The sequence below is a fragment of the Pogona vitticeps genome, chromosome 6, assembly GCF_051106095.1.
Source record: "Pogona vitticeps strain Pit_001003342236 chromosome 6, PviZW2.1, whole genome shotgun sequence".
Lineage (NCBI taxonomy): Eukaryota > Metazoa > Chordata > Lepidosauria > Squamata > Agamidae > Pogona > Pogona vitticeps.
Window position 1 is genome coordinate 23,729,287 of NC_135788.1, and position 18,669 is coordinate 23,747,955.

Here is an 18,669-nt window from a genome sequence, read left to right on the forward strand (position 1 = left end):
GTGCTGTGTTGTTTTGTTTTTGGTGACTTTTTTTCAGCCCCAGCACCTTCTGATGGGGCTTGCTCTGCTACCTTTTTTTAAAGCCCCAGCACCTTCAGGGATTGCTCCGTTGTTTATTTTTGGCTGGCTTTTTTTTTTTTTTTTTTTGGTAGCCTCAGCGCATTCCTATGGGGCTTGCAGTGTTTCATTTTTATTTTATTTGGTTTTTAAATTTTTTATTCTGGAATGGATTAATCGCGTTCCAATTCATTTCAACAGGAAATGGTGCTTCGACTTATGATCATTTCGAGTTATGTCCATCTTCTGGAACGAATGATGGTCGTAAGTCGAGGCACCACTGTATTAAGATTTCAGGAAAATGCTGTTCTTTTGCCTGCTGCACTGATGAATTCTAGGATAGAGAGAATGGAGTCGTGTTACAGTTTGCAGTATGGCAAAGATCTTGGAACAGATTGAAATATAGACTTTTTCGTGTAGGAAATAAAAAGAACTTTGAAAAGTCACATTTTTATCCTAACTTTAGGGTATAAATTAATGCCTGTAAATAAAGACTGGAAAAGGCAATAATGCTGTGAAAGGTTAAAGGTAGCAGGAACAGAGAAAGTCCAAATAGGAAATGGATTGTCTCCATAAAGGAAAGCCACATGCATGACTTACAAGAACTAAGCAGGGCTGTTGAGATCACACATTTTGGAGATTGTTTATTCATAGGGTTGCCATAAATCAAGGGCAACTTGATGGCACATAATAAACAAAATAAGCAAGACACGAAAAGCCACTATGCCTTTGTGCCTAATCTGTTTTTTTTTTGTGTGTGTGTGCTGTCTTGATTTAAGTGAGCTGCCCAGAAAATATTCAGTTTAAGAGAACAAACTTCTTCAGCCTTCAATCATATGCACTGTGAGGAGAACAGCTGTTCCGGTACCATCTTGGTTCGAGTGCCATCCTTCCCTACAGAGAAATGGGAAAGAACTATAGGTGCCCAGAAGGGGAAGCACCAGATCATATGGAAAGTGACCACCCCATGAAAGAAAGAGACAAGACAGAATCTGAAGGGCAAAGAAAAGAAATAGAAAGACATGGGGCAAGACAGAGGAAAACCAAATGAGGAAGGAGTTGGGTCTAAGGATAAGATAGAGAAAATGGTGAGGGAGGTGAAGCAACAGCTGGAAAAGATTGGAATAGAAAAGTAGGAGGGGACAGTGGTATATAATGGAGAGGGAAGTAATAAGAAGCAGGAGAGACAGAAGAAAAGAGAGGTGAATACTCCCACTGGGATGAAAGTGGATGTGGATAGAAATCCCTGGAAACACCAGTGGGAAAAATTTATGATTCCACATGAGGAAGTGTAGAGGAGTGGTGAGACCTCAAAAACCCTCCTATTGAGGAGAGAATGAAGCCACAGAGTGGGGAAGAAGAATAAGAAAGAGCCAGAATAGCACAGGAGAAGAAAGGATAGCACACTCTGCTTGGGATAAGACATTCTGAGGCCTTGAATCCTGGGAGTTCAGGAACAAGGAATACCCAGGTTCAAACCCTGCAGCACAGACCAGATGCCCCTGATGTCAGGACCACCAGGATCAGTGCTTAGAATCACTACCTGATGGAGGCACGGGACTGTTTGAAACCACCAGTTAATCCATTTAGTGTTCAAGATTCAAACCCCTTCATCACACCATGCAAGGTTTTAATATTAATCGCAACCTGCATTTTTTTTTGCATGCCAGTCTTTGACTGGCTTCCCTCTTTTACACCAACTTTCGAACGCATATCCCATGATCACAATGGTCATCTTTTACGTTTGCAAGCAAGAGGCTGTTTTCGAAAGATGATGCTTTCTGGAAGTGGGCCACTCAGAAAAGATGCCCACTGAACCCGCGGGGAGGGCGGCTTCCTTCTCGGTGGGCATGTTTAGAAATAGAAAGCCAGGTCGGAAGAGGCCGCCCAAGCCGCTTTGCCAACCTAGTTTCCTGACACTTCAGTGTGTCCCCCCCCTACCCGGCCCCGCAGTGACACGCAAAACACGCGTGACTTCGCCTCTGCTCCCCCTTCGTGCCCGCGTCCTGCTTCCCGTCATCCACGCCCGACTCGCAGAGCCTCCTCCTCCTCCTCCTCCGTCCAGCCCCGGAATGGGCGGGTTGGCGGCCTGGCGTCACTCTCCGGCGCGGCCCGCTGCCTGCCTCCTTCCCTCCCACCCTCCGCGTGTCGTCAGAACGGGCGGCGAAACAGCGGGGAAGGTTTTCTGACGTGCGGCCGCGGTCATGGTGTGGGTTAGCCGAGCCCTGTTCAGGAAGGTTAGTGCGTCTCAGCCTCGCCTTGGGGCTAAAGCGGGTGCCTGTGCTCGAGGGGCCCTTGGTGCCTCGTTAAATCTTGTTTGTTTTGGGTGGGTGGGTGTGAAAAGAGACGCGTTTTCCTGTCATGAGTTACTAAGTTAAACAAAGGAAGGTCTCCTTGCCTTCCCTCATGAAATTAGAGTTTTAAATGCAAAGCGTGCTATCTGCTTGCCTATCTATGTATGTATGTGGCTCCTCAACTGTTTATAGTCCCCTTCCACCTTGTTTCCCAGCTGAGGATTGTGATTAAAAAAAACAAAAAACAACCCAAAACATTTTATAATTAAAATTGTCACAGGCCATAAGAACACAACAAGACCTGTGATGGACCAGACCAGTGGCCTCCCTGGCCCAGTCTTCTCACCCTGCCAACCAGTTGCCTGCAGCAAGCCTGCCAGCAGCACACAGGTGCGACTAGTTTAGGTCCAAACAACAGGAGGGAAAATTAGAAAGCAGTGTCTTAAGTAGGTTTAGGCTGCCTTGTGGTTTATTGGAGGGAAAGCAAGGTAAAACTGGAATGTCTGGATGAATCTTGTCCTCCCACTGGTGGGATATACCTTCTGACCCTTATTACTGGAGAGAATAAATAGCCACTAGGTCACTGAATCAGTTGCTGTGTTTCAGACAAGCCTATCGGATAAGACTGTTACGGAGACAGAAATTAAACAATTCGTGTGTGGCTACATCAGGCCAAAGTTTTGGGCTCCCTTTCTTCCCACATCCCTACTTTTTTTAGCAGCTATTGGGGGGGGGGGGAAATGAGTAGCTGCTGATTAAAAGATTTTTAGGAAAAAATATTAGAAAGTGGCAGGACGCCGATTTCTGTGTTTGTTGTTGTTTTATGGTGGGGAGAGCTAGAGCCCATAAAGTGAAAACTCGTGCCAACAGGAGCAGAAATTCACTTTTTAAAGAAGAGGGGGAGCCTTCTATAGGGGGTTTATTTCAGGAACCGTTGGGGCCTCAAAATGCCCTTGGGGGACTGCATTTTGCTGAAACCTGACCTAGTTTAATGAAGAACTCGGAAGCTTTTACACTCTGTGGAATTTTACTTGGACCTAATAAAATATTGTCCACTTGGAAACATGAGCAGATGTATGAAGGGGGATTTCTCCCCCCCCCCCGCAGATTCCTGTTGTTTTAACTGTGGCATGGCAAACATACATTGAAGTGGAAGGCTGATTCTATTTGTTGCATCTTCACGCTGAGGAATATGTTATAATGCTGCCTGTGAATCTGCTACTGTATTGAAAACATAGACTTGTTGAAAAAAATTAGTGGCAGTAACCTCAACTGAGTCTTCTTGAGTGGTTAAGAGATCTTGTTGAGCTCCTTGTCAAATGAAGTTGCTTTTCAGTATAGTCTGTATCCATAAGTGTGATTCCTGATACCTAAGGATGGGACTCTGCCAATAAGATTGAACTTCATTATTAATGGTTACTGGGGCATAAGCAGGTTTTGACACTATCCCAATAGCTTACCTTTCTACTTTCCTTTGTATGATTGTCATGGAAAACAGGCAGCACTCTTCTTGGGGAATACATAGCAATGAGGACAGAGAAGTGCATAGCTTAGCTCTTATTTACAGCTGTCCTGTTTCCTTTGAAGGAAATCCTTGCATTATACAAGCCCTCTCTGTACAGCTCCCACTTTTCATTATCAAAAGTAGTTAGATAGTAAATCCGAAATAACTTTGCATTCAATGTATTCTTTCGGCAGTATGGAAGCTTTATAGATGACCTGAGGATCTATGTGAAGGGAGGAGCTGGTGGGATGGGCCATCCTCGATATGGTGGGCAAGGAGGAAAAGGTGGTGATGTTTGGCTGGTAGCTGACGGAAGGGTTACCTTGAAGAAAATGAAAAGTCAGTATCCCAAAAGACGGTTTGTTGCTGGAAACGGAGCTCATAGTAGGTGAGTATTTCTCACTCACTGCAAATTAATGTGATCTGACTCTTTTCTCTCTCAGAAAATAATCATATTTATTTATTTGTCCCTCAAGTATTGTCGCACTGAAAGGAGCTAAAGGAAAGGATTGTGAAGTCAATGTGCCTCCAGGAATATCAGTTGTTACAGACGATGGAAAAGTGTTTGGTAAGGATCTTTGGCTTCCTGCTCTTACATTATTGTCATGAATCAAAATATCTGGAAACTGTCTGCTGAGCAAATATTTAATACATGTATCCTCATGCTGAAAGGTTTATATAGTGATTTCAACACTGCAGGTAAGAGTCTCCCATCTGAAATCCACCCAACCAAGAAATAGTAAAGACTTTTCAGTTGTATGATTTTTCTGAGGCTGGAAATAATGGCTTATCTCAGTCTCTGGGGACCTCCTAAGGTTTTCTGCAAGTGGCCTGATCCCTTTCCCTAAGATATCATTGTTTACTAGTAGTTTCCAAGCTTGTTTAAAATAAGATAGATAGATAGATAGATAGATATAGATAGATAGATAGATAGATAGATAGATAGATAGATAGATAGATAGATAGATAGATAGATAGATAGATAGATAGATAGATAGATAGATAGATAGTACTCCATTCTGAAAATTTTCAGTATCTCTCCTAAAGCTTTGTTACTGGCTATATATTCGTTAATAGCCACACCTTTTGGCCAATAATTTCTCTGAAATTCAGTTCAGCACTCAGATGGAAAAAGTTGAATCACTTTGGCTTAGTTTTATGGTCTCTTCCACTAATCCAGTACATTGTCAGAAGCATGATTTTCATGCTAGTACTGCCAGCATATACAGTTGTGACAAATGTTAGGAACATTTGATAATTCTCAGAGACAGTTTAATACTGTAGCTGTTGATTAATAAAAGAGAATATATTTGGTATAGTTGATGCAAGTTCATGTTTATGTTGCACTGTTAAGCGGGTTCTTATTGATTTCAGCCTTATTATGAATAATATTTTATAAGAATGTCCATGGTTTATTTTTCCCCACAATGTCCCCCCCTTTAAACTGTAGTTTTGTTACACAGTGTGTTTATCATCTCTGTGGTGGGAAACTTACAATATATTTGATACCAAGATATGTTTTGAGATATGTGTTAGTACTTTAAAAAAGCCTCATGTCTGAACAACATGAAATGTTAAATTAGAAGTTGAAATAAGTGTCTATTTGACTGTAAATTGTATTTGTTGAGATTGTTTGAAAAAAGAAATTATTACTTCTGAACTTTTGTACAATCTTTATTTTTAGGTGAACTGAACAAAGAAGGAGACAGACTACTTGTGGCATACGGGGGTCTAGGCGGATCCCCAGTTACAAATTTCCGGCCCTCCAAAGGTCAAAAACACCTAATTCATCTTGATCTAAAACTTATAGCAGATGCTGGCTTAGTTGGGTGAGTCTTGGAATGTGAAAACTGTACATCTGAGTCTCTCAAATTGTATGTATATATTGAAGTGGTTGCCCTTGTCCAGAAAGTATCCACACAGGTAGATTTAGTGAATAATAATTACACAGTTCCACTGTCTCCAGGTACTTGTAGCTGTCACTCCATGGCCACAAGAAATACAAGAAATATTGAGCCTGCTGTTGAAGCTGCTCTTCACAGTCTGTTGCTGGTTTAAACATGAATCTGAGTTCTTGTTCATAATTCACACAGTGACAAACCATAGCTGTATACACAACTAAAATGAGCATGGGTTGGGTATTTAAAGCACTGCCACTGAAGTACTTTTGACTTTTCTCTCCATTGATTCTATATCAACTTTCAGATTTGTTGTTGTTTTTATGCTATGGCAGAGGGCAGAATTAGGGAGTCATGGAAACATATTTGTTGAATTGAGAATCAGGCTCTGAAAGCTTCAGCTTTGATCTCAGTCTGAGTTTACTTTTCCATTTCTGTAGGTTCCTAAGTGCTTTATTATGAGATCACGTAAACACAAATTACACTACCATAAAGGGAGGGGGGGAGTATTAAGCTTACATTGTTACCTGTATTTCAGAATAAGCACATCTAACTCTGATTGATGTAGTTATAATAATTATAATAATTTTTGAAATGTTTCGTGTAATGTAAAAGCAGGAACCAGTTAAACCCTTGCCCTCTTAGAGCTGCCGCATAACCCACATAAAAATGATTTTTTAAATTACAAGTTTTTTTAAAAAAAACTGCCATTGACATCTGCTGCCAAAATTTGGGAGTGTTTGCTGTGAAATTAGATAGCAAGCTGCAAAAACTCATAAGCCTTAATTAAAAAAAATGTTTTGTCACATTTAATTGGTAAACTGTTTCACTTATGAATATTTACCTGAGTGGGTGTTTTTAGTATTACAGGAGTTTTACTGCCTTTTTAATTTCTCTTCCCATTTTCCTGCTGTGTTATTAACAATTTATAGTGAGTTTAAAAAAACAGGAGACCTACATGATAAAGAAACTCTTAACCCTTTTTGGGCAGCTGCCAGACTTGGGATGGCTGCTAACTTGAAGCTGACTAAGGAGCTCCAGTAGAAAAGCAGTTTGTGGGAAATAGCTTTAATAGAAAGACCGAACAGATACACGCACAGCAAGAACATCTCATTGTTTACCTCTTTTATAATATATGGAACAGATGTATTAAGTATATGAACAGAAATAGTCTGAATATACATCTTTCTTAGTGCCTAGATTCTAGAATATTGTAGAAAGATTTACTGGGGTAAATATTAGTAAAGCTGTTGAAAATTAATACCTTACACTGTAAACATCTGGATATGACTTAACTTTTAAATAGATAAGAGTGAAATCATCCCAACTGCACATATATTGTACAGTAACTGAAAACTAATTTTTAAAAATATGCTTTTGAAAGAAGTTGCCTGCTTCTTCTCTCACTCTAGAGTTGTCTGCTTTTTTTATATATGTTTTCTTGATTTAGTCAATATTCATATGTAAAATAGATTTTTATAAAGCTGGCACAGAAATTGCTTTATTGTTCTTTATTGCTTTATTTACAGTATTGTAAACATACTGATTGGTAATTTTATAATCCCTATTTTATTCCAGATTTCCAAATGCAGGAAAGTCTTCTTTGCTAACCAAGATTTCTCGCGCCACTCCTCAGGTTGCGGATTATGCCTGTAAGAAACCAATTAATACCCATTACCTTTGGGATCCAGGTCTTAATCCCTTGGTATATGTGCGGATATTGTGCAGTTGAAATATTGAGGGTAGAAGATTTCATCCCTCCAGATCTCACATAGGAAGATTAGGAAGCTGTTATATACTGGGTAAGGCCATAGTCCTGTACTGTCAACATTGACTGGCTGTGACTCTCTAGGGTTTCAGGAAGGAGTCTTATCTATCCCTACCTGGAGATGCCAGGGATTGGATCTGATACCTTCCACATGCAAAGCAGATTCTTTACCACCAAACTACAGCCTTTGCCTTATTGTAACATAACAGTGTCCTGTTGTAGTAGATGAGGGGGAGACATGAGAGTATGGTTTAAGAGTATATGTGTTTATTAAGTTAGATAAGGGGCAGAATTCAGATACAGAATTCCAAACAAAAACAATCTAGCTAAAGCAGGACTAAAGACTTTCTGCTACCGGCAGTTTGAGGAACAAAGCAACAATAAAACCAAATTATTGTGGCATCTGTAAGATTGGTCAGTTTTTCAGTGTGAGCTCTAATAGGTGTAATCCACTTCTTCAGATCCAAACTGTGTCCAAAGCTCACAATGAAATATATGTTAGTCTTAAAAAGAGTTGCTGCTGCCACAAATAAATACAGCCGCCTCTGTGAAAACTGTCAGAATTTTTAAGATAAAATTGTAGAAATGAGTATGCTATACTTAAAGTTTGCAATTTATGTAATCCCTTTGTTATAGTAGTCGATATACTGATACACTGCTATTTCAGTGTTCACATCAGGAAGGTAGAAAGCAAAACAGTAGCAGTACAAGCAGCAGATCATGCAATATTGACAACCATTCCCACAGTGATCCTAGCAACCCCTCCATGATCCACATTGATGCATGCTTCCCCCACACACACACATGTGGAAAGGCATGAGCTAATGGAGATCATCCCAGATGACATCTTCTCACATAGCTCTAGAACACAAACAGGTACTGTAATCTGAAGCAGAGGACACTGCCATTTCTGTACAGACCTTCATTATGCAAGAAGATAGCAACTGATAACCATAACTGTGAACTCCAGGTTTCCCTGCAGTTAGCAGCCTGAATTCCCTGCCACCCCAACTCCAGCATTGCCCTATACATCAAAACTCTTCTGGAAAAGAAGGAAGGCTTGTAGTCTGAGATTGAATGGATACAGTCCTGTCAAACAGTCTGTCTGGCTTTTAAGACAATCAGCACAATAAAATATCCTTCATCAAGCATAGTGTTCTTTAGTGCTAAATAATAATGAAATTTGTTTTCAATATGCTCTAATAAAATCAGCACTGAAATTCATGAAGGTTTATACTATTGCTATCTGTTCTTGCTGCTAGTCTGAAAACCATAAGTAGCATTATGTTATCTTTTGGTTTTTCCTTGCAGAGTAAATGGGTGTATCCAACAGATACATACGTGCTTAGGATAGAGTGCTAAACTATTTCACAAAACAGTTATCTTTCCCCCTTCATTTTTCAGTCACAACAATACAGCCTGAACTTGGAACAATTCAATATCCTGATTACAAGCAGGTTCGTTAAGATTACATTAATGATTAATGATATCATAGAGATATCTATGTTTACTTACATTCTGAGGTTGTTACCAATCATTTAAAAACTGGCCCAGAATTGCGATGAGAGCACACTGATGATTCGCTTTTCTGGGAAATAGCAGTTGCCTAAGAATATTTTCGGACCTGGTGCCCCTGAAGTCATGACGCTTTGCTCCAGAAGGACCTGGCTCTTTTAAATAATGTTTACATCCCAATAGTTTGTCCTTTCCAGCTCCTTCAACATAACTGATAAAACTTTGAAGCATGCCAGCCATAATATCCATTATCATTTTCGGTATATAAACATAATCCTTTGGATGCAGACAGAAACAGCTCAGCTTCTTAAGCAAAAAGTTATCTCTGAAACTTTGAAGGAAAAATGGCAATTTAGGAGGGTGGTGGGATTGAATGTTGGAAGTGCATGAGTGTATCTTAGGAGTCTTGTAACCTTAAATAAGAGATAAGTAAGAGGAAAGAGTTAAGCAAAAGAGTAAGCCTCCTCAAATGTTACTGTATTTCTAGGTAATGGAGATCCGGTTGGATATCTTTTTTCCTTTCTTTTTTCTTTTGTACTACCAAGTTAATTTAGGTAACACACCATGTTAAAGTGTTAAATGTCATAAAGCCAAATAAAGTCCAGTAGTCCTTATTCAGATTTATTTCGACCTTTCTATAAATTACCAAACCCAGTCCTGTTAAAACAATTCTAAAATGTCTTATATTCCAGAAAATTGTTTCCAAATATGAATTCCATATTTTGACGAGTAGTAGATGATGTTCATTCACAAGCCTTTCTAGATAGCCTAATTGTTACTTTGATGTGCTAAAATTTATAGCTGGCACATGAGAGAGTAATTCTGGAAATACCACTGTAAGATGAAAGGCTTGTGTCAAGAGGTTCTGACAACATCTGACAACAAAGTTCACAAATGTGAAATGCATAAAAGTGCTGCCTCTTCCACCTGCAACCAGGAACTAAGAGTTTAGCAGATGCTTTAATCTTTGTCCAAATAGTATGTATCAAATGAAGAATAACAGCATTGCGCTCCAGGATCAAGCTTGCTCTAATAGTTTTTAGATTCAAAGCATCTCAGTACATTCTTTCAATTTAAGTCCCATTAGATATCCATATAGGCCTCCTCACAAAATTACCATAATTTGTAGCAGCCGTAAAATTAGAATGGATGCAAACAATTGTTCATCTTTATCCCTCTTGCCAATACATATTTGTACAGTTTTATCAATGATTCTCAATGTTTTCTTTTCAATCTTGCAAATTAATTGGCAGTTGCCTGATTCTTTATAATACTGAGGACTTTTGTGATCTGTGCAACAAGATTATGTCTGTTTCATGCAGGTAGCTTAGAATATCACTGTCATTATTAAGTAGAAAAACAACTATGTTGTTGTGGGGACAGCAGTAGTTTTGACTTAGTTCCAAAATCCTCCCTCGGCTCCATTCAGTATATTTCTGGTTTAGTATTAGCTATAATTTCCTGTATCACCCAAATCAGCAAACTAGTCTCTGCCTCCCAAGCCAGAAGTATCTAGATAAAGGTAAAGTTCCCCTTGACATTTAGTCCAGTCGTTTCCAACTCTAGGGCACGGTGCTCATCTTTGTCCCCAAGCTGTAGAGCCAGCGTTTGTCCAAAGACAGTTTCTGTGATCTTGTGGCCAGCATGACTAGACACGGAATGGCATTACCTTCCCACCGTAGTGGTACCTATTTATCTACTCGCATTTTTACATGCTTTCAAACTGCTAGGTTGGCAGGAGCTGGGACAAGTGAAGGAAGCTCATTCTGTCTTGTGGATTCAGTCTTAAGACTGCTGGTCTTCTGACCTTGCAGCACAGAGGCTTCTGTGGTTTAACCCACAGCGCCACTATGTCCCACTAGAAGTATCTATCCTTATGTATTAGTTCAGAGATTATGACAAACCTTAAGGAATATCAGACAGAAAAGTGAGAGAAGCTGTACATAAGAAGGAAGGAGGTAGCATGCAATAGACTTCTAACCACGTTGAATTTTCCATTTTAGAGGGGAGAAGAGACTTTGTTTTTAAACCCATGGGAAGTCAGAAAGAGTAACATTTGAAAAAAAATCTTGTCTTGTTTTATGTTTCATTACATAGTCAGACAAAAAAATCTTTGATGTGTATATGCACTCTTGCTGTATTCACCTGAGCCATGTTTTATGTAACAGACAAAATAAATGATTTCCCTTTTCCCAGTTGGTCTCCTTATTTTCTTGTATGTTTTTCCCTGTCTATTCTACTGCTTGTTCAGCCTTTCCTTGTACTAACTGGACTCGCAAATCTTAGTAGGCAGCTGCACATCTTCTCTCTTATTCCCTTAAATATTTGAAGAGCCTTTGAGACACTGCCATGGGGAGTATAATAGGGAGCTGCCTACAGGCATTCTGAAAAAATGAATATCCCAGGCATGCCTCCAGTGTTGTCCTCACTGATAGTTGGGAACATCTGCTGCCTACCAACAAAATAACCCAATGTTATTGGTTTCTATAGCATCTTTGGTTTTCATGACATATTTCAGATGTTTAGGCTTCGTAGCTTTTGAACTGTGGTAGAGACATGCATTATTATTTTTTTATTAGTGGATATATTTTGCATTTTGCATGCTATTCCAAACAAAACCGAGTTCTTGATATACAGTAGAATGATAACTGGTATCACTGAAGAGACTTTGGGGGCGGGGTGTATGTATGCTTGTCTGTTTTAGTCGTGATTTTAGTTTCTTCTAGTAAGGAAAGTGTCTTGAACTCATCAAATTGCGTACTGTAACGAAAGTCTCCTAAACATTTTGATACTACTTTGAATGAATTAAAGAGACCCAAAGAGAGTTATCTTTTGAAAAAGATATATTTTCCTCACCTGTAGATTACAGTGGCTGACCTTCCAGGATTGATTGAAGGTGCACATGCAAATAAAGGTCATGGGCACAAATTCTTGAAGCATGTGGAAAGAACAAAACAGCTTCTCTTTGTGGTAAGAAGACGTGGTTGGTTTCATTCTCTGCTTTAGAGTGCCTTGTTTAGTTTAAAATTTGGACAGACACTAATCATGGTATATCATGCCATTGCATTGTTGATGGTCCCACTCAGTTTCAGTGTAAACCCCTTGGTTGGCCAGGTCAGAGATAGCACCTCTGCTGCGAGAGGAAAGGCACCATCCATGTGGCTTCTGACCATATACTCACATCCAGCTGGAATCAGGGCATCTCCCTAGCACTCCCTGGAGGGAGTGTGCTTCTTATGTACCACCCTATAGTTCTTAAACCATCCTCTGCATGGTTAAAAAAATTTAATTATACAGGCTACACATTGGCTTCTCAGCGAGATAAGTACTCATTTTACCGACTTCAGAAAGATGGAAAGCTGAGTGAACCTGAGGCCAACTGCCATAATGCACTGGGATTGGATGTTGAATGGGAGCAGAGTTTTGACTTTAGTACTATAGTTGAACCACTGTGCCATGAGACTCCAGGCGAGTCTGTGTGCTTTCCTTTAAAAAACAACCAATGTGACACCCTGCATCACTGCTAGTCTGATTCAGTGAGCTTATTACATCAGTGGCTAGTTGTGTTCATCAAGGCTCAAAGCACATAAACAGAGGTTGACCCCTAACTTCCAGTTAGCACAAAGGGAATGTCCAGAATAATCATTTTCATTATAAAAGCAAGCATTCATTTACAGTGAATTGTGTAGCTGATAAATTGAAAAAGGGATGCCTGTGATGTGGTTCCAATAAGATCTTGGCTAAGACAAATGAAAATCACATAAGGGGTCTTGAATGAATATGTATAGACAGTAATGGAGCTAAGCTTGGTTATGGCATTCCCATAATGCCACAGCCAGTGGCCATGCATTTGTTGGATTCTGGGAACAGTATTCCCCACAAGTAACTTCATGTTTTGGATGTAACACATAAAAATTGCACAAATAAATTAGTGTTTTCTTTGACTTAGGAACTATTCAGAAATGTTAAAGATGGATGCTATTTTCTGAAAATATTGCTGTTGTGTATGTATATATAAAAACTAACTCATGTTCCTCTCCCCTTACCTTCATCTTGTTCTTTCAACTAGTGAAGAATAATCGTGTGAGAAAATATTTGCTGGTGTATGATGATAATGATGATGTTTTAACTTTCTAGGTTGACGTATCTGGGTTTCAACTTTCTTCTAGAACACCATTCAGAACAGCCTTTGAAACCGTAGTACTGCTAACAAAGGTAAGATTGATGGCATTGCTGTAACTAGCAGTTTTGACACCTGGGACAGTTGGCACTGTTTCCCATCCATTCCGCCCTGATGCATGGGCATAAGATACCCCCCAGAAAGAGGAGGAGAAAGTTGTACCCTCCCCCAAAAAAGTTTTTGCTTTTTTAAAAAAAGAAGTAAAAATGCCTAAGAGGTGTTGTTGTTTAGTTTCCTAACATTCATGAGTAGATTCACCTCTAAATTTCAGAACTCTCTACACGTTGGTGCCCTGGGTCAAATCCCCAGTTATTCCACCCTAGTTATGGCCCTGGTTCATGTTTTCTTATTAAGAGACATGCCTTTCACATGCTCCGTCTGTTCATCTATCCATATATTTTTCATTTATATGCTGCCTTTATTCTCAGAACTGGGATGCGATGCATTGTAATACAGATTATATAAAAATATACAGTAATTGAAAATATTAATTCAGACAGCAAAACTATAAAACTAGGATGTTACTCATTGTCCACAAAGACTCTGTTGTATGCAAGATGTTTATGATAGTTAACATCTACATTGATATTTCCTTTATTTACTTATCTCCTCTGTTGCTTGATAAGTTCTGAGTTTAGTGGAGCAACTCATATAAAACCAAATACATTAAAGAACAATACCTTACAATTGCCTTTTGGGGTTTATATTTGAAGGAGCTAGAACTGTATAAGGAAGAACTTCGAGCTAAATCTGCGCTGCTTGCTGTTAATAAAATGGATTTGCCTGATGCACAAGAATTGTTGGACGAGTTTATGGAACAGCTACAAAGACCTGAAGGTCAGACATACATTTTTTTAAATATATAAAATAGTCATATCTGTTTGGCGTGAAGCCACCAGTGGAAACCGTATTGGTGGAAACCATTCAATTGCTTGACAGAGATACTAAAAAAGAACAAACTGTGGGAGTCTTATTTTAATTTCTAACATCCCTGAATAAATAATTGTGCACATTAGTTCCAGAAACCTAATATGTAGTTTTCTAGACAAATTATGCAATTCTGTTTGGGGTACTGGAGCCTGATGGATGTGTGTATCTTATCTGCTCTGAGCAACCATGTGTTAGATGCTTTCTGTACAGTTCCCAAAATAGCGTATAATAGCATCAACTGATGTGCACACTCTCTTGTCCATGCATATCCTAACCAAAGAATATCCATGTTGATTGACACCTTTCCACTCCAGTAGGGTCATTAAATATGAAAGCAAAACTATTAAACCTCACAGATCCAACCTATCTCCTCTATTCATACATGTATAACTGTCTTTTAAAGCGATATGGCTGTGTGACTGTAGCAAATGCTTGAAAAAGCTTCAGTTTTGAATTATATTTAGAGTTGAAGGCAGTGGACTGTCTTCCCTGCCCTACCTCCTCTGGGTGCTGCATCTGAGTGGATGCCTGCTAGAGGAGGCAGGGCTTTGAAGCACCGAACACCTTTTTGGCCACTAAACAAACCAGCATGAACCTCCGGACCAGCGGGTTGTGCCAGTCTCTCATTACAATTCCAGATATGGCATATAAATTTGGACTACAAGTCAAAGGGATCATGCTAGCTGGGGATTCTGAGTGATGTAGTTAAAAACATAATTTTCCCTATCTCTGGTATTAATATAATTTTTTTTCTTTTCAGCAGACCATGTTCTTGGTTAGAACACACAGTTGTGTATGATGTGATTGTGAAGTTGCTTTTGTCTTCAACGGAAGGTGGAAAGAATTTTTTGTGGGGTGGGAAATAGATGTAATCATGAAGGCTTTGGGGCCAGCATTTCCTTTAAATGCACTGTTCTGGCAGTTCAAACGCAAACCTCTGAAAATACTGCTTGTGTGTATGTGTAAGAATTACCCCACTAGTTCACCTGGCTCTCCCCCATCCATCATCTCTTTTGTAAGTAGATGGAATCAGGAAGGCTTCTGGGCTGGCAGATGTTTTAACTGTACTCATCTGGCAGTTCTGAAGTTATTTTCTGAAAATACTGTTTTCGTATTTCGAACAGTGTTGCTACTGGGCTAGTTTTTATTCTTACTGCATTTCATGCGGAACACACCTTATACACTTGAGCAAATAATTAGGAAATTGCAGGATGTAATGGGAAGCAGTGGTTAAAAATGGCTACATTTGTTGTATAATTGGATTTAGCTGCATCATATGTTTCTGTACTATGTTTAAATTAATGTCTTTTTATACAGACATGGTCCCATATAAATTAATTGTAAATCTCTATCATTTCAGAATACATGCATTCACTTTCAGCAGAGATGATTCCAGAAGTCCTTTTCGAATTCAAAGAGATCATCCCCGTATCTGCACATACCGGTGAAGGACTTGACAAGCTAGTTACATGTTTAAGAAAAGTAATAGATGAAGAAGCTGAGAAGGAAATTGAAAATTATCAGAAGCAACAACTTCATAAATTGCGGTTAGAAATACAGTAGCTCCTTATACTCAAACACTGTTGAATGATGATTAAGACATCAATCTTTATAGGTCTCTTGAGTTCTCCAGCTATCAGGGCCTGACCTATTCTCTTGTTCAGACCAATCATTTTAAAAGCAGTGGAGTATATTGTTCTTGAGTTTCTGTAAAATTAAAAAAAAAAAATTCAGTTAGAATAATTAATGATCAAATGTATAGAGGTCTTCAGATTACACAATGAAGCAGGTTGTAGAATACATTTAAAAAGTTGTAAATAAATATGTAAGTCTGTTTTAAAATGTGGAGCCACTCTTTCTGATTCCTTTACTATCATTATTTAGAATAAGCACATAATTTGTGTAACAAGTTCACCAAAATCTAAGTGAGCTTGCATTCTTGACATATTTCAGAAAGGAATATTTAAAATTACAAAGAGCTATTTAGCATCAACAGTGCTAATAATTATGTTACAACATCTGCACAAGTGGGCTAATGTTAAAAAATAAAGTTGTCACTTTCTGTTTTCTGTGTGTTAGGTAAGGAATGGCATTCCCAGAGCATCATAGCACCAAATCGTTCAGGTCTCTTGATGGAGCCTATCCTCCAAAGATGAACAGAGGAAAAGCAAAGATGACAGAATATGACTTTACACCAGAATCAGGAGAAGAGTAACATACTGCTGACCAAGAATATGAGAGGCTCAGAAAGATAGTAAAGTTTGCACTATATTCATCCCTTATATATCAGAGCATACCACCATACCACCTCTCACACTCCTTGTTTTAAGTTCGGGATGCCAAACAAGGTCAGATCTGGTTAGTAGTTACATTGGAGGTCACTAGGGATCTCCTGGTATAGCTAGGAAAGAATACTGCCTGAAACTGGAAGATTATTGCTTCCTCCCAGAGCGAACAGTACGAGGCTTGATGGGCCAATGCCTTAGTAGAAGCAGGTTCCTATGTACCGTGCAAGATTCTTGTCATGCTTTTGTTACAGCCCTATGTGTGCCAAACAGAGCATTTCAGTCTGATGTTGGAGGAAGATCTTGGATCCACCCAATCCGAAATGCTGTTGTTCCTTTGATAGGCCTCCAGAAAAGGCAAATAAAGTATGAAACACCTGCATGGAAAATATGAACGAACTTGACTCTAGGAGAGGCATGCAAATACCAACTAAATAGTCTCCCTTTTGTTTTAAAGAATATGAATTGTGCTGACTCCCTGGCAATTCCTGACAGTTTTCTGATTCTATCTGCTACTTTAAAAGGTTTGATAGCTACGTACCGATATCTAGATTACTAACTAGTATCAAAAAGAATGGAGCAATTTTATTTGGAGCAGTCAGTTCGACCCTATTGCTACTTAATAATCTGCCAAAGTAATTTTCTTAGTCCTTTAACTCCTTGTTGTTTCAGAGACAAAGATGGCACAGGAAAGTTATCCCCTGCATCCATGGAGGTTTCAAACCGATCCCCCAGAGGATACCAGAGTCCTACTGTATTTCAGACAAATCAATCTTCTTTCTGTTAGCTTTCTTCACTGTCTAGCTTTTACCTCCGTACATAGTAATTGGGAAAACAATGTTGTGAATGATCCTGGCTTTAGTTTCTTGTGACACATCCATATACTTGATTATCTTTTCTAGTTCTTTCATTGCACCCGTTCCAAGTCTGTCTTCTGATTTCTTGGTTTGACTGTTATGAACTAATAAGTAATGCTTTGTATCTTGGATTTGGTTTACATTTAACACCAATAGGCCTACTCTGTCTGCATTTTAAGTAAACTCCTGAGAGTAAAGATTTCCCTCCTTGATCAGAGCTTGGAAAATTTAATTTTGAAGGAGATTCTGGAAATTGCAGTCTAAAATAATTTTTTCGGCCCTTTTTACTAATGTATTCCCTTAGATTTTACAGTGGTAACGGGGAGAATATTCAAAATATAACATTCTACACTTTGAATAGCTTCATGGTTTTAGGTATTGGGCTGTGGAGCCAGAGGTTGGGAGTTCAATTTCACACTGTGCCTTCAGAGAGAAAAGCCAGCCTATGTGGCCTTGGGTAAGCTGCATAGTTTCAGAGAGCCCTCAGAAGAAGAGCGTGGTAAACCACTTCTGTGTATGCTCTACCTGGAAAACGCTGGAAAAGGTTGGCATAAGTTGGAATTGACTTGATGGCACACTATTATTCTTAATGTTTTTGTTAAAAAATACCAGGCACAGTCAATCAAAATTACAGAAACATTGGTTTTATGTAACATACAATTTTTAACCAAAAACCTAAGTATCTGTTAAATATTGGTGCACTATGTGTGCTGCTCCTAATATTGCCATTTTTGTAGCTCTGATGGTGTTATTTCTGAGATCTACAGCTGCTTATTATTGTCCTTACAACTCTTATTGAGGGTTATATGAATCACAAGGAAAGGAAGGAAGACCACATAATGGCATCTGATGGTCAGATTCCAAAAGATCTGTATGGAGAATTAGTGCAGGGAAAATGTCCCAGAGGGAGACCACAGCTGCGATACAAGGGTATCTGCAAGTGGGATCTGAAGGCCTTAGGAATGGACCTCAACAGATGGGAAACCTTGACATCTGAGTGTTCAGCCTGGAGGCAGGTGGTGCATCATGTCCTCTCCCATTTTGAAGAGACACTTGTTCAGCAGGCGGAGGCAAAGAGGCAGACCCAGAACCAGCAAAATCAGGGAGCTGGACAGGGGACAGATTGTATTTGTCTTCAGTTTGGAAGGAATTGTCACTCTCAAATTGGTCTTCTCAGCCACGCTGTTCCAAGTCCTTTATTCAAAGCATGTTACCATAGTCTCTTGAGACTGAAGGATGCCTAATCATCATGAATAGTAAGCAGTAACAATTTATAAAAATTTCTGAATATAGCTGTATTAATGGAACTGCAACTGGTGATCAAAGATGGGAAAGGCACCTACTATCCTGTCTTTACTAGGTTCAAGGGAAAGTCTCCGGT

General features: G+C 39.2%; 1 protein-coding gene across 1 annotated transcript; it reads left to right on the top strand.

Annotated features, from left to right (window-relative positions):
* The first annotated feature begins 2,137 nt into the window (after nt 1-2,137).
* On the top strand, nt 2,138-15,988 carry GTPBP10 (GTP binding protein 10). Its single transcript, XM_020785148.3, has 10 exons — nt 2,138-2,294; nt 4,050-4,243; nt 4,332-4,423; nt 5,540-5,684; nt 7,332-7,405; nt 8,926-8,978; nt 11,899-12,006; nt 13,174-13,251; nt 13,930-14,053; nt 15,507-15,988. The coding sequence occupies exons 1-10, from the start codon at nt 2,262-2,264 to the stop codon at nt 15,707-15,709; spliced, it is 1,104 nt and encodes a 367-aa protein (XP_020640807.2). The 5' UTR covers nt 2,138-2,261; the 3' UTR covers nt 15,710-15,988.
* The last annotated feature ends 2,681 nt before the right edge of the window (nt 15,989-18,669 follow it).